Source organism: Stegostoma tigrinum, chromosome 4 (assembly GCF_030684315.1).
Source record: "Stegostoma tigrinum isolate sSteTig4 chromosome 4, sSteTig4.hap1, whole genome shotgun sequence".
NCBI classification, from domain to species: domain Eukaryota; kingdom Metazoa; phylum Chordata; class Chondrichthyes; order Orectolobiformes; family Stegostomatidae; genus Stegostoma; species Stegostoma tigrinum.
This window is the reverse complement of record NC_081357.1, coordinates 40801685-40814959: the sequence shown is the minus strand read 5'-3', so window position 1 is coordinate 40814959 and position 13275 is coordinate 40801685. Positions and strand designations below refer to the sequence as shown.

General features: G+C 42.0%; 2 protein-coding genes across 5 annotated transcripts in view; one reads left to right on the top strand and one right to left on the bottom strand.

The window, feature by feature from the left end:
* The window catches only part of ankrd6b (ankyrin repeat domain 6b), a 213173-nt gene extending 205821 nt beyond the window's left edge, over positions 1-7352 (bottom strand). The window contains exon 1 of one of the 2 annotated variants that reach the window (XM_048530346.2): positions 7249-7352. The gene's annotated coding sequence lies outside the window, so the exon portion shown is untranslated. The remainder of the gene's footprint in view (positions 1-7248) is intronic. The other variant, XM_059645285.1, reaches the window with a different exon arrangement.
* The window catches only part of LOC125452212 (ras-related GTP-binding protein D-like), a 31152-nt gene continuing 24526 nt past the window's right edge, over positions 6650-13275 (top strand). Inside the window, exons 1-2 of one of the 3 annotated variants that reach the window (XM_048530352.2) lie at positions 6650-6890; positions 11367-11468. In XM_048530352.2, the coding sequence (XP_048386309.1) occupies positions 6825-6890; positions 11367-11468 (168 nt within the window). In that variant the 5' untranslated portion in view covers positions 6650-6824. Of the gene's footprint in view, positions 6891-11172; positions 11469-13275 lie in introns of all 3 variants that reach the window. The other 2 variants (XM_059645286.1, XM_048530351.2) reach the window with 2 other exon arrangements.

Sequence of the window (13275 nt, the reverse complement as noted above, 5' to 3'; positions counted from 1 at the left end):
ACCAGGGGCCATGGGTTTAAGGTGTGAGGGGAGAGGTTTAAAGGCGATGTACGAGGCAAGTTTTTTTACACAGAGGGTGGTGGGTGCCTGGAACTCACTGCCGGAGGAGGTAGTGGAAGCAGATGCCAAAGTGACTCTTAAAGGGCATCTTGACCAATATATGAATAGGATGGGAATAGAGGGATAGGGAACCCAGAAGGGTTGGGAGTTTTAGTTGTGGCAGGCCGCATGTTGGTGCAAGCTTGGAGAGCTGAAGGGCCTGTTCCTGTGCTGTAATTTTCTTTGTTCTTTCAAACTCTAATTCAAGTAGTAACATGAGTCTTAAGACACTGTGGTATAATCTCTACCTCTAGACTAAGAGGGCTGAATTCAAATCCCACCTGCTACAGAAGCATGTAATAATATCCCTGAACAAGTTGATAAGAAAATATTTCATTCAACTAGTCAGAGGGCTCTTTGGATTAGTTTTCATGTTTTTATGTCCTTCTCTCTGAGATAGAATGCCTGGGTTCAAGCCCTACCCACACCCTACCCACATTGTGAGCAGGTAAATTACAGCTATCTAATTCAACTAGGCCTACAGCCTTAACTAGTTGAAACAACAGCTGCTCTCAGAAGCTAAGCAGACTCAGGCCTGGTTAGCACTTGGATGGAAATACAAAGTGCTGGAGGAACATAGGAGTGGGAGTAGGCCATTCAGCCCTCTGAGCCTGCTCTGCCATTTAACATGATCATAGCTAATCTTATCCTGGTCTCAACTCCACTTCACTGCCTGCTTTTCATCAGAAACATATCTATTTCTTTCTTGAATCTCATGATCGATTCTGCCCCCACTGCACTCTGGGGCAGTGAGTTCCACAGATTCACAACCCTCTGAGAGAATTTAAATGATGGTGAACATAGGAAGTATGGTTAGTGAGTTCACAGATGACACCAAAATTGGAGCGTGGTGGACAGTGACAAAGGTTAACTCAGAGTACAACGGGATCTTGATTGGACGGGCCAATGGGCCAAGGATGGCTGATGGAGTTTAATAAAGATCAATCTAAGGTGCTACATTTTGGAAAGACAAATCAGAACAGGACTTATACACTTAATTGGAAGGTCCTGGGGAGTGTTGCTGAATAAAGAGACCTTGGAATGCAGGTTCACAGTTCCTTGAAAGTGGAGTTGCAGCAGGATAGGATAGTAAAGATGCTGTTTGGTATGCTTACATTAACTGGTCAATGAATTGAGTACAGGAGTTGGGAGATCATGTTGCAGTTGTACAGGACATTGGTTCTGCCACTTTTGGAATATTCAATGCATTTCTGGTCTCCCTGCTATAGGATGTTGTGAAACTCGAAAGGGTTCAGAAAAGATTTACAAGGATGTTGCCAGGGTTGGAAGATTTGAGCTATAGAGAGAGGCTGAATAGACTGGGGCTATTTTCTCTGGAGCATTCAAGGCTGAGGGGTGACCTTATAGAGGTTTATAAAATCTTGAGGGTCATGCATAGGGTAAATAGGCAAGGTCTTTTCCCTAGGGTAGGAGAGTCCAAAATTAGAGGGCATGGGTTAAGGTGAGAGGGGAAAGATATAAGAAGGATGTAAGGGGCAACATTTTGATGCAGAGAGTGGTGCATGTATGGAATGAGCTTCCAGAGGAAGTGGTGGAGGGGGTCTGATTACAACATTTAAAAGGCATCTGGATGGGTATACGAATAGGACAGGTTTAGAAGGATATGGGCCAAATGCTGGCAAATGGGACTAGATTTACATAGGATTTCTGCTCAGCATGGATGAGTTGGGCCAAAGAGTCTATTTCCGTGCTGTATATCTCTATGATTCTATGAGTCTAAGTAGTTTCCCCCCATCTCAATTTGGAACCTACCCCCCTCAGTCTATATCTAAGATATCTTGTTTGAGACTGTCCAACAAGGAGGCAGCATCTGTTCAATGTCCATCTTATCAATCCTCTTTAATAGTGCATAAACCTCAATCAGATCCCCCTTCAGTCTTCTGAAGTCCAGTCTACAAGCCTAAGTTATCCAACTGCTCCCCGTATGTCTGTCCTTTCATCCATGGAATCAATCTGGTGAACGTCCTCAGAACACCCCCCAGTTTCGCCACATTCTTCCTTTAGTAAAGAGACCAGAACTGGACACAATAATCCAGGTGTGGTCTCACTAACTTATATAATGGTAACAATACTACTTTACTTTTATAATCCAGTCCTTTTGCAATAATCATTTTCCTTTCTTATCATATGCTGCACCCGCTTTCTGCAATTTATGCACAATGATACCCAGATCCTCTGCACTAAAGCTTTTGAATCTGCTTCCTATTTAAATAATTCACCCCTGTAAGCATTCGAAAGGGGTCTTGTGATGCAGTGGTTGTAGTTCAATCCTCGATGGTGTGTAATCATATCTGAGAACAGGTTGATTAGGAAAATGTGGAATTCAATTGGTGTGCCCAGCTGAAATAGCTCAGTCGGGGGACTGTTCAACTGAAGACCTTCTGTCACCTGAAAATGGCCCAATGTCGTGTACCTGTTGGAGGATGTGCGGGTGTGTGGTAGAACCCCGTCTGTGTGTGGCCCTGCTTGTAAGGAATTTCACATTGGCCCCAGAGTCCTGAAACTCCCTCAGGACCCAGAATACCTCCTGAATATGTGTAGTGTATCTTTCTGCCTCACAAAGGGGTTTTTTTTGTGTAGATTGTTGTTGCACACCATTCTCCTTAACTCTTACATCCGCTGTCCACACACCTTGGTGTGCTTATTTACTGTTGGCTGGCAGAGATCCACAGTGGATGGCTCTCTAAGCAGGCATTCTTCCTCTTTCACTCGGGGACCTGGGGTGGAGGTGTTGCACACAGCAGTCCCATATAACTACAGCTTGTGGCAGTTCACAGACTCCCAGCCCAACTGTTTATTTGGTGGCACTGTGGAATCCATGGGCCATGTATATATTGGATGTGGGTGTTTGCACTCCCTTTTTAGTTATTTGAAAAACCTTTGCTGCGTTTTTGGTTGCATTTCAGTCCCACACTACTGACGTTTGGGCACCCAGTGCAGAGTGGTGTAGGAGATTGGAAGATCTCCTCATGTGTTTGCTCCTGGGCCTGGCTAGTCTGGCTATAAACAGGTCCATGCAGTGGGGTTATCTCTAGCAACTGTTTGCCACTCTTCCACGGTTCTGTTTATTCCCAGCTGTCCTTGGACAGGGAGCATGCAGTGTCTCACAATGCTGGTGATGGCTTTAGAGAGGGTTGGACACCTTGGGACATGCAGTTCTTTATTTCCCCGTCTAACTCCATCTTATATTAGCCCTTCCTTCTCTCCCTTACCCCTTCAGCACACTTTTGATGGTTTGCAATAATATCATGGAAGGGGAGACCATTGCCAGTCTGACTGAGCTTGGGGAATACCACTTGAGTGAAGCAATTGCATAGCTTCATTTAAAACATATCCTGAACAGAAGGACTATAGGTCAGCCCACAGCAAAATACCAAAACAAAGTCAAACCCCACCTAAATGGTTTAAAATTTTCTTCAGGATCCAGGCCAGCAAGCCATTGTATTTGCTGCTGGTATGTGGACGTGAGACAGCAGTAGAGTCCCAACAGATCTAAATTGAGTAAGAGAACACATAGGCCGGTATTGGAAAGTCCACATGCATCTAGTTTGAGACAGTTAAATTTTTTAGCAATTTCCAAATCTGAACCAATCAAAAGTAAAAGTCTGATTAAATGGCTGTTCTAATGGATGTCAATACCAGTGCAGCTGTGTCTGTGGTCGCAGAACCAGTCTTTGACAAAATTCGCTCAGGGTTCCAACACTTAAAGTTTGCTCAAGGCCTTGGCTAGACTGAGAACCTATCTCAGGGAACCTTTACAGATTAAGGATACAACTTTGGTTCCAGATCTTATGAAAAGCAGTTGGTTCAGTTATCACTAATTGTAGGAAAAGGCTCGGGCTCAAGCTTGATGGGGTGAAATTGATTGAGAAAGATTCACTTAGACCGGCTCAACATTTTTTGACTGGAAAATGGCTTCCTGAGTGAAATCTTAATTAAATACCTGGAAGTTTTTTTGGAATGTCTTGGTTTTGGGTTTACAAAATGAAGATACTGGTGAGAAGTTATGTCTGGTGGCCAGGATTGCATGCAAACATACCTGAGTTGGTGGGGCAGTGCCCAGACTGCCAACAAGAGCAAAAATCACTGTCAGCACCTCTCCCACATTTATGGAAATGGCCCAGTAAACCCTGGGCTCAGTTATACTTCGACCAGGCAGTTCCTGTCATGGGCTCAATGATCTTAGTCTTGTGGATATTCACTCAAATTGGCTGGATGTGCATAGAATTCATTCATCAAACACCAGGATGATAATAGAAGAACTGCATGCATCTTTGGCAATACACGGACTCCCAGATGTTTTGGTCACAGATAACAGGCCATCATTTACCAGCAGGGAATTTAGGTATTTCCTAAAGTTGAATGGTATTCAACATATAAGGACAGCTTCATACCATCCATTATCCAATGGTCTGGCAGAAAGAGCAGTTGAAACTTTGAAAGCAGGCTTAAAGAAAAACTACAGCTTCACAAGATACTGAACTGTCCTACTTCCTATTTGATTACAGGATCATCCCTCATGCAACGATATGGTTAGCTCCAGCAGAATTACTAATGGGAGAAGACCCAGCACCAGGTTAAGTCTGATTTTCCCAGATCTGGGAGGAGAGGGAGGGTGAAACGGCAATGCCGCACACAAGACTCCGGTAAGCAAGAGAGACAGTTTACTTCAAGGAGCCAAATTTGGTTTAGAAACCACAGGAATGGCCCTGCACAGGTAAGAGGCATTGTCAACGTGAGGTAAAGTGCATTGATGTGTAAAGTTTGGGTAGGTGCAATGATCCTGAACATGCATGTGGACCATATGAAAGATGCAAACATGCATCACAAATGATGCTGAAGCAAAACATGCCCAGTTCCTTGACTGCCTCTCCAACTGTCTTGGAACCTGTGAGTTCTCCCTCTCTGTCAAGCTTTGATGATATCTCAAAATCTGAGATGGACACAGTGGATGTCGATGCCTTTGCCAGCTGAAGAGGAGAATGAATTTCTTCTGAGACAATCCGGGAACAAGAAGTAAGCTACTGTGCATTACACACTGCCAAATCAGAGGCAGGGTTGGAGGAACCTAACCCTGTGCTAAAATGCCCCAGAAGACAAAAGAAGGATCGGCCTGTGCCCTCAGAGTCAGAGGGGGAGGGATATAGTGACTGTGATGAGGTCAGCAAGGTGGATCTAATAGAACATGAGTTCCCTGATTGGGGCTGTTAATCTGGTCCAATCAGAGAGTCCTGGCCCGACAGAAATAGAGGTTCTGTTCACTCTGAGAAAGGTGGATCAGTGTTTCAAGGATGTCCCATGTGCAAATAAAGGTGATGGGATGTTGGCCTCTATGAAGTTATTTCAGGGCAAAGTTTAGCAGTTACAGACATAGAAGTGGAAGTCATGTGTTGGTACAAATAAAAGGTGGCATCAAATGTAATGTTTAGAGCAGACTGACTTAATCTCAATCCATTGCCTGGAAAAGTATGGAAATGACTGCTAAGGACCAAAATTTGTACCAAAAGGTACAGAAATGGCTTCAGTCTTCCCAATATTTTATTTGAAAATACTTCTGTTCATCCAGTACAGGATATGAGATACATAATCCAATAAAGTAGCAACAATGGATGAGTGGTAAGAGCTGGGTATGGTCAGCATACATATAAAACTATGTCTGTGTTCCTGGAAGATGCTGACAAGACGCAGCAAGTGGATGAGCAAACCAAGGATGAGTTCTTCAGATACATTGGGGTTAACGATGTGGAGAAAAGAGAAGCCATTGTAAAAGAGTTCTGAAAAGATTTACAAGGCTGTTGCCAAGGTTGGAGGGTTTCAGTTGTAGGGACAGACTGAATAGGCTGAGGCTATTTTCCCTGGACCATCAGAGGCTGAAGGGTGACCTTATATAGGTTTATAAAATCATGTGGGTCAGGGGTAGTTTGAATAACCAAGTTCTTTTCCCCATGGTAGGGGAGTCCAAAACGAGATGGCATAGGTTTAAGGTGAGAGAGGAAAGATTTAAAAGGGACCTCAGGGTAATCTTTTCATGCAGAGGCTGGTGCATGTATGGAATGAGCTGCCAAAGGAAGTAATGGAGGCAGGTATGATTACAACATTTAAAAGGCATCTGGATGGGTATATGCATTGGAAGGCTTTAGAGGGATATAAGCCAAATGCTGGCAAATGGAACGAGGATTTTATTTTAACTGCGATCATCGCAGATTGAAAGGAGAAAGGTACAACACCTGAAGAGAAAGAGAACCGTTATGTATAACAGAATGACAGTAAAATTACTTTTTCAGAAAACATTTAGTCAGCCCAGAAAAACAATTTGCAGTAACAATAATAACAGAACAGATTGTGTATATATTCAGCTACACTACATTTAAACGTTTGTCACATTTTGATTAAAACATTTTCCCCACCCGTGGCAAAATTGGCTTTAAAATACAACTGTTTGCGAAGGATTAACGCCAGCGAAGTGACAATGCAGTCTGAAAGACCCACTGTATATCCCCGCTAGAAAGGCACTCCCTTTCACAGTTCTGACACCGGATGTTTTCTGTGGAGGAGGTGAAAGTTCGTCATGGTTTCTCACTATCAGGTGACGGTGAAGCTCAGTAATGTTGTTTGCTAACCAAGGCTTGGCTGGGAAGTAAGACGCCATAGAATAAATAAGTTGGCGATGGAGGACTGCGGCTCTATTGGACTGGAGTTCGCTTATGGAGGAGAAGCTGAATGTGACATGCTGGATGATGACCCCGACAACCCAGTGGCACCCGACGAGGGTATGTAGCCGATAATCAGCAACGCAGCTGATGACCTCTGAGAATCAACTCGTGTCTCTACTACTGTTGCATTTAAGTATTGTACTCCCCATCAAGATCATACAGTCGGGATCAGTAAATCATTTTAACATCGAGCATATATTTCGGTTACTACGCTTTGCATTAAGGACTTAGACAATGTTTACGTACCAATTTTACTTTGCAGCTTTCCAAGGGACCAGTTATCCCCAAGAGACTATTCTCCTTCAAAAAGTATTGTATCATACTTTTCGATCCCGACAGTGGAGAATATGCCTAATCTTAACCGATGTCCTGAGATGCTTCTCGGTAGAAGAGTAACGAAGAGGAGGAATCTTACCTAAATTTTCACATCCCTGCTTTTTTGGGGAGAGTGAGGGTGGTGAGGAATCGAGGTATTTTATTCTTGGAATGTCAGCATCGATGGCAAGAGTCAGTATTTAGTGCCGGACTCTAATTGACCTTGGGGGGGGGGGGGTGATGTTGGTAAGCTGTCATCTCAAACTGCAGCAGCAATCAAAATAATGCACGCCTCCTCTTGCGGTGCTGTTCGGGAATGCTTGCGGCTTAGGCCAAAATCTTGCACGGACTAGGGATTTAGCTATAGGCTTGTCCCTGTATTCTGTGGCTTGGAGTTATATAGATCAGTGATGTCAAAGGTTAGCTCTGAATGCTGAGAGAACCAAGAGTGACATGAGAAAAAGCTTTATTTACACCCTATCTTTAGGATCTGGAAAGCACTGCCATAATGTGTTGAGGAGATAAATAGTTGGGTAATTATCTGAAGAGAGAGCTTTTCCAGACTGTAGGGAAAAAGAAAGTGGTGTGGAATCTCGCTAAATGGCTCTTGCAGACAGACAATAGAATACAACAAATGGCACACCTCAGTGCAGTAACCATTCTGTGTTTCAATGATAAAGGCTACTGACGCTATCAACATAGTTCATGCCTTAACAGATGCTTCTTTTAAGCCTTCCATTTCTAAAGATTTCTATGGTCCCAACAGAAGAAGCAAAACCTTTAATATAAGCCTATAATCAGTATCTTAGGAATTATAGTAAGTGAGCTGTTGGTCAACTGGGCTTGTTTTCAACATGTCCATCTGGGCCTTCTCTGTCACAATGACGGCACAAGCAAACTAGAGGAACAACACCTTATATTTCGTCTCGGAGCCTACAGCCTGATGGCCTCAACATAGAATTCACCAGTTTCAAAATCTCCCCACCCCTGGCTTCATCCCATGTCCAACTCTCCCTCTCATTCCCACCTCCTTGACCTGACATAACCTGTCCATCCTTTTTCTCACCTATCCATCCCACCCTTCGCACTGACCAATCTCCGCTACCCCTTACCTGTATCTATCTATCACCATCCCACCTACCTTCCCCACGCCCCAGCCCTCGTCCCTCTATTTATTTCCCAGCTCCCTTCCCCCTCCCCTGTCCTGATGAAGGGTGTAAACCCAAAACATCGACTTTGCTCTTCTGATGCTGCCTCTCCTGCTGTGTTCCTCCAGCTCAACACTGTGTTGATTTGCTTCCAACAATAATTAGATTGCAATCTTGGAGAATATTTACTTTTTTTAAGTCTTGGCAGAGTGTCAGTTGTGGATATTTTCTCGCCAACCTGTTCAGAGATGTTAGCACACACCTCTGGAATAGATAATGACTTGAATCTGGGCCTTCTGACTCAGAGATAGGGCACTACCATTGCACCATAAGAACCCCAATATGTCTCAGTCGTATATTAATTGTGTTTAATTGTATGCAGGTAGTATGTATTAACTGGTGATTTCCATTGTCCTGCTATAAATGACACCAGTTAAATGTGTGATGTTTACGTTTGGAGGTTCATGCTTATAATGCATAACTCTGTAAGTTCTTATAAATGTGATCAAAGACTGGCTCCAATTCTGTCTTTCACCAATGGACTTTCTGGATTATAACAGACAGAAATATGAATGCTGCAAACAAAATAATTTCCCATATTTTACTCAGAAAGAATTTGCAGGCTATGAGTCTGCAGTCTTATTTAAGTGGATTGCTAAAAGTAAAAAAAATCAAACAAACCAAAGAAACTGGGAGCTGAATTATGTTAAGTACTGGACTCCCTGCTGCTTGGCCAAAAGGCAGCATGAAATTCACCTATAGATCTATCTTGAAGTACTCGTCTTATTGGCATGCAAATGTTTTTAAACAATAACTTCAGGAAAAGTCTTTGGATTAAAGATCAAGACTACCATTGTTTGCTTAAATTGGCCATTAATTCTTGGCTGTATGTCTATACTCCAGGGCAGGAAGTCCCACCACAGAAGACTTTTAGCCCATCAGAGGCTGGCAGCCTACCAAAATGTGAAGTTAGAGGTGTATAGAACTAGATCAGCATTTGAATAAGTGTACTGGGGTCTTGCTTGGTATTAACAGATCTCCTGAGTGGAGCAAAATGGCTGGGAAGCTGTGGTTTGAGAGGCCTTACAGGGAGGAGAGCATGGTTGGGGCTAATGCTTTTACGGAACTGTTAAGGAGAGAACTTACCTAACCATCATTGTAGGCAGGAAAACATGCTGGACTGTGTGCTTGGTGTGGGCTTATTCTGCTATTTAGTTAGATCATGGTGACAGTAAGAGGTGCTTGTGGTGATTAATTGTCCACATAAGAGCCTCAGTTTAATCACTGGCATGTTGAATGATCATAGTCATCTCTGCTACAGGTATAATTGCAGTTGGGGCATAGACTGGTGTCTGGAGGCAGGCAAGCCGTTTATTGGATTTAATTAATCCCACCCTTCAACCCCATCATAAACTTACTTTGAAATTCAGAACTGAAGGAGATTATTGTGAGATACAGTGCTGTTTATTTTAGTAATAAACAACAATTTCAGGAAAAGTGTCTGGATTACAATATAAAAGATTATATTAAGAAATTGGCTTAAATTGCGTCCTAATTCAGATCCGAAAGGATAGAATATCGTTCCTACCATATCTGTGGAGACATAGTTGCTGAAAACTACACTGAAGTAATGAGGAGAGAGTTAAAATTTATTTGATTTGTTTGACTTATTGTCACGTGTATTTTGTTACAAAATACAATGAAAAATGTTGTATAGTGCTGCCACTCTTTGGTGCCATGTTTAAACACAGAAAAATAAACCAAAGCATAGCATATAAAGGCACAAAAATGAAGAATTAAAAAAAGTGTACAACTTTACACTTCTTCTTGTTAAGTGCTCCATCATGGGCCATGGGCCTGCTGGCCCACCATGAGCCCCCTTTGTCACATCACCACTGAAACAAAAGTCACTATTCTTTGGTTCCATCTCACCACTGTGAGTCCTTGCTGGGCCTCGCCACCGATGCTGTCAGATACTGAACCTGCTGAAACTTGACATCGCTGTTGCCATGAGTCCGCTTCAGGCCCACCTTGATGATATGGCTGCTGGGTTTTGTACTGGGTCCAGACTCACCTCCGCCATGGCCTCGACCGTGAATCTGGGCTGGAAGCAGACACTGCCAGGAACCCAAACTTGCCTCTGCAGCGGCAGCCATGAGTCAGCACGAGGACCACCTTGTTGATGCAGAGGCTGCTGGGAATCCAAACTGGCCTCTGATGTTGCTGCCACAAATCTGTGCTGAGACGTAAGTAAAACAAAATAAAGAGAAAAAAAATGGAAGAGAGAGAAAAAAAAGAAAAGAAATGCAAAAAAAAGCGGACAGAGCAGATGAACCCTGGGCTCAGAAACCCTGTTCCACTGCCATCTTACCAGAAATCTGATGTAATGGCACAATAATCTTACTCTGAAAATTAGCTTTAACCAATATGGAGGCCCTTTCTTCCAGTTTTTAATTGTGTTTAGTAACAGTTATGAAATAATATGTATAAAATGTAATGTTTTCCTTTATTTTCATATCTCTTTTATCTCTATCGATTCAATACTTCCTCTTTCAATTTGTAGTTTGCTTTCCATATATCATTTGGAATTAAATAAAGTATGCTAATTACTGGTTTATACTCTGTCTTAAACAATTGATTTAGTTGATTGTTTAAGGTTTTATACAATTACATGCTCTTGAAGTGGGTGAAATGCTGTTGTACATTTTGAAGCACCATAAATGTTAGTGTGAATGCCCATGGAAAGACTGTGAGCAGGTGAAAGTGTAATGAATGTGTTATTCCCTGCAGAATTAAGGGTGTGGTTAAATTACTCACCATCCAACAAGAATACTTCTATAAGTTTTTGAAACTTCTTTTAAAATTTTTCCTTTTAGTAATGCACTTCAGTGATGATTACTGTACGGATGTCAAACCCAGGATCCTGCTAATGGGACTGAGAAGAAGTGGAAAATCTTCCATCCAGAAAGTTGTCTTCCACAAAATGTCACCTAATGAGACCCTCTTCCTGGAAAGTACCAACAAAATTTGTCGGGATGATATCGCCAACAGCTCTTTTGTTAATTTTCAGATCTGGGATTTTCCTGGGCAGATTGATTTTTTTGATCCAACATTTGACTATGAGATGATCTTCAGAGGGACTGGGGCCTTGATATTTGTGATTGATGCTCAGGTAACATACTTAAATCTTCACATTGGCATGCTATGGATGATTTTATAGGAACTGATTCTTGCTAATCGACATTCAAGTACTATGCAACGTTTAGTAGATGTCAGATATGGAACATTTTTTACCATATGTTTAATATCTTCCATTAAGGATTAACCCCAGCCCTAATTTGATTAGTTGCAGTTACCAGGGTGTAAATGACGTAAAATTCTTGAGACACCTGAAGAATGGGCTCTAATGAGTAAAACCCATTACAAGCATTTAATAAATACTTCAGAAGTTTTAAGTGTACTACATTGATTGGGAAACTGCATTAAAAGACATGACTGTACTTAGGCAATGGATAGTCTTTAAGTAACTATTAAAGACAAACAGCAACTATATGTATTCTTTCAAGATGTAAATATGCAAAAAAGTTCAGTTAACCCTGGTCAAAAAAGGAAGTTCAGGACTGTATAAGATTAGAAGCCCCATAAAGTTGCCAGAAATAGCAATAATTCTAAGGATTGAGTGGTTTATAGAATACAACAATGGACAACTGAAAAAACTAATAAGGGAGAGTAAAGTATTAATGCAATCTAGAGAAAAAAAAATCAAAAGACTACTAAAAGCTTCAGTAGGTATTTAAAAAGGAAATGTTTGGCTAAAACGAGTATGGGTTCATTATAAGCAGAATCATGACAATTTACAATTGAGAATAAAGAAATAGCAGACAAATAGATACATTGTATCAGTTTTCAATGAGGAAGATACCAAAAATGACCAAGAACTAGAGATCCAGATGTCGAGAGAGAGTGAGGAGTTGAAGGAAATTAATATTAGAAAAAATGCACTGGATATATTAACAGGGCTGAAAGTTGACAAATCTCTAGGATCTGATGGTCTAAATCTTAAAGTGTTGAACGAGGTGGCTATGGAGATAGTCAGTGCATTGGTGATTATCTTCCAAAAGTCAATGGATTCTGAAATGATTGGAGGATAGTAATGTCCTGCCACTATTTACGATGGAAGCAAGAGGGGAAACAGGGAACATCAGACGTTTAGCTGATGGGCCGAGGGGTGGCAGTTGGCAGTTAATATAGATCAATGTGAGGTGCTGCACTTTGGTAGGAGAAATCAGGGCAGCATTTATGTACTCAGTGGTAAGGTTCTGGGGAGTGTTGCCAAACAAAGAAACCTTGGAGTGCAGGTTCATAATTCCTTGAAAGTGGAATCGCAGGTAGACATCATAGTGAAGAAGGCGTTTGATATGTTTGTGCCTTTATTAGTCACTGTATTGAGTATAGGAGTTAGGAGGTCATGTTGCAGCTGTACAGGACATTGGTTGGGCCACTTTTGGCACATAGCCTTCAATTCTGGTCTCTGCTAGAGGAAACTGTTTTGAAACTTGAAAGAGTTCAGAAAAGATTTACAAAGATGTTGCCAGGATTGACGGGTTTGAGCTATAGGGAGAGGATGAATAGGCTGGGGAATTTTTCTCTGATGTTTCAGAGGCTGAGGGGTGACCTTATAGAGGTTTATAAAATCATGAGGGGCGTGTATAAGGTGTATAGTCAAGGTCTTTTTTCCAGGGTATGGTAGTACAAAGCTAGACTGCATAGGTTTAAGGTAAGAGGGAGAAGATTTAAAAGGGATTTAAGGGGAAACTTTTTCATGCAGAGGTTGGTGCCTGTATGGAATGAACTGCTGGAGGAAGTAGTGGAGGCTGGTACAGTTACAACATTTAAAAGCATCTGGATGGGTATTTGAATAGGAAGAATTTAGAGGGATATCGGCCAAACGCTGGCAAATGGGACTAGGTTAATTTAGG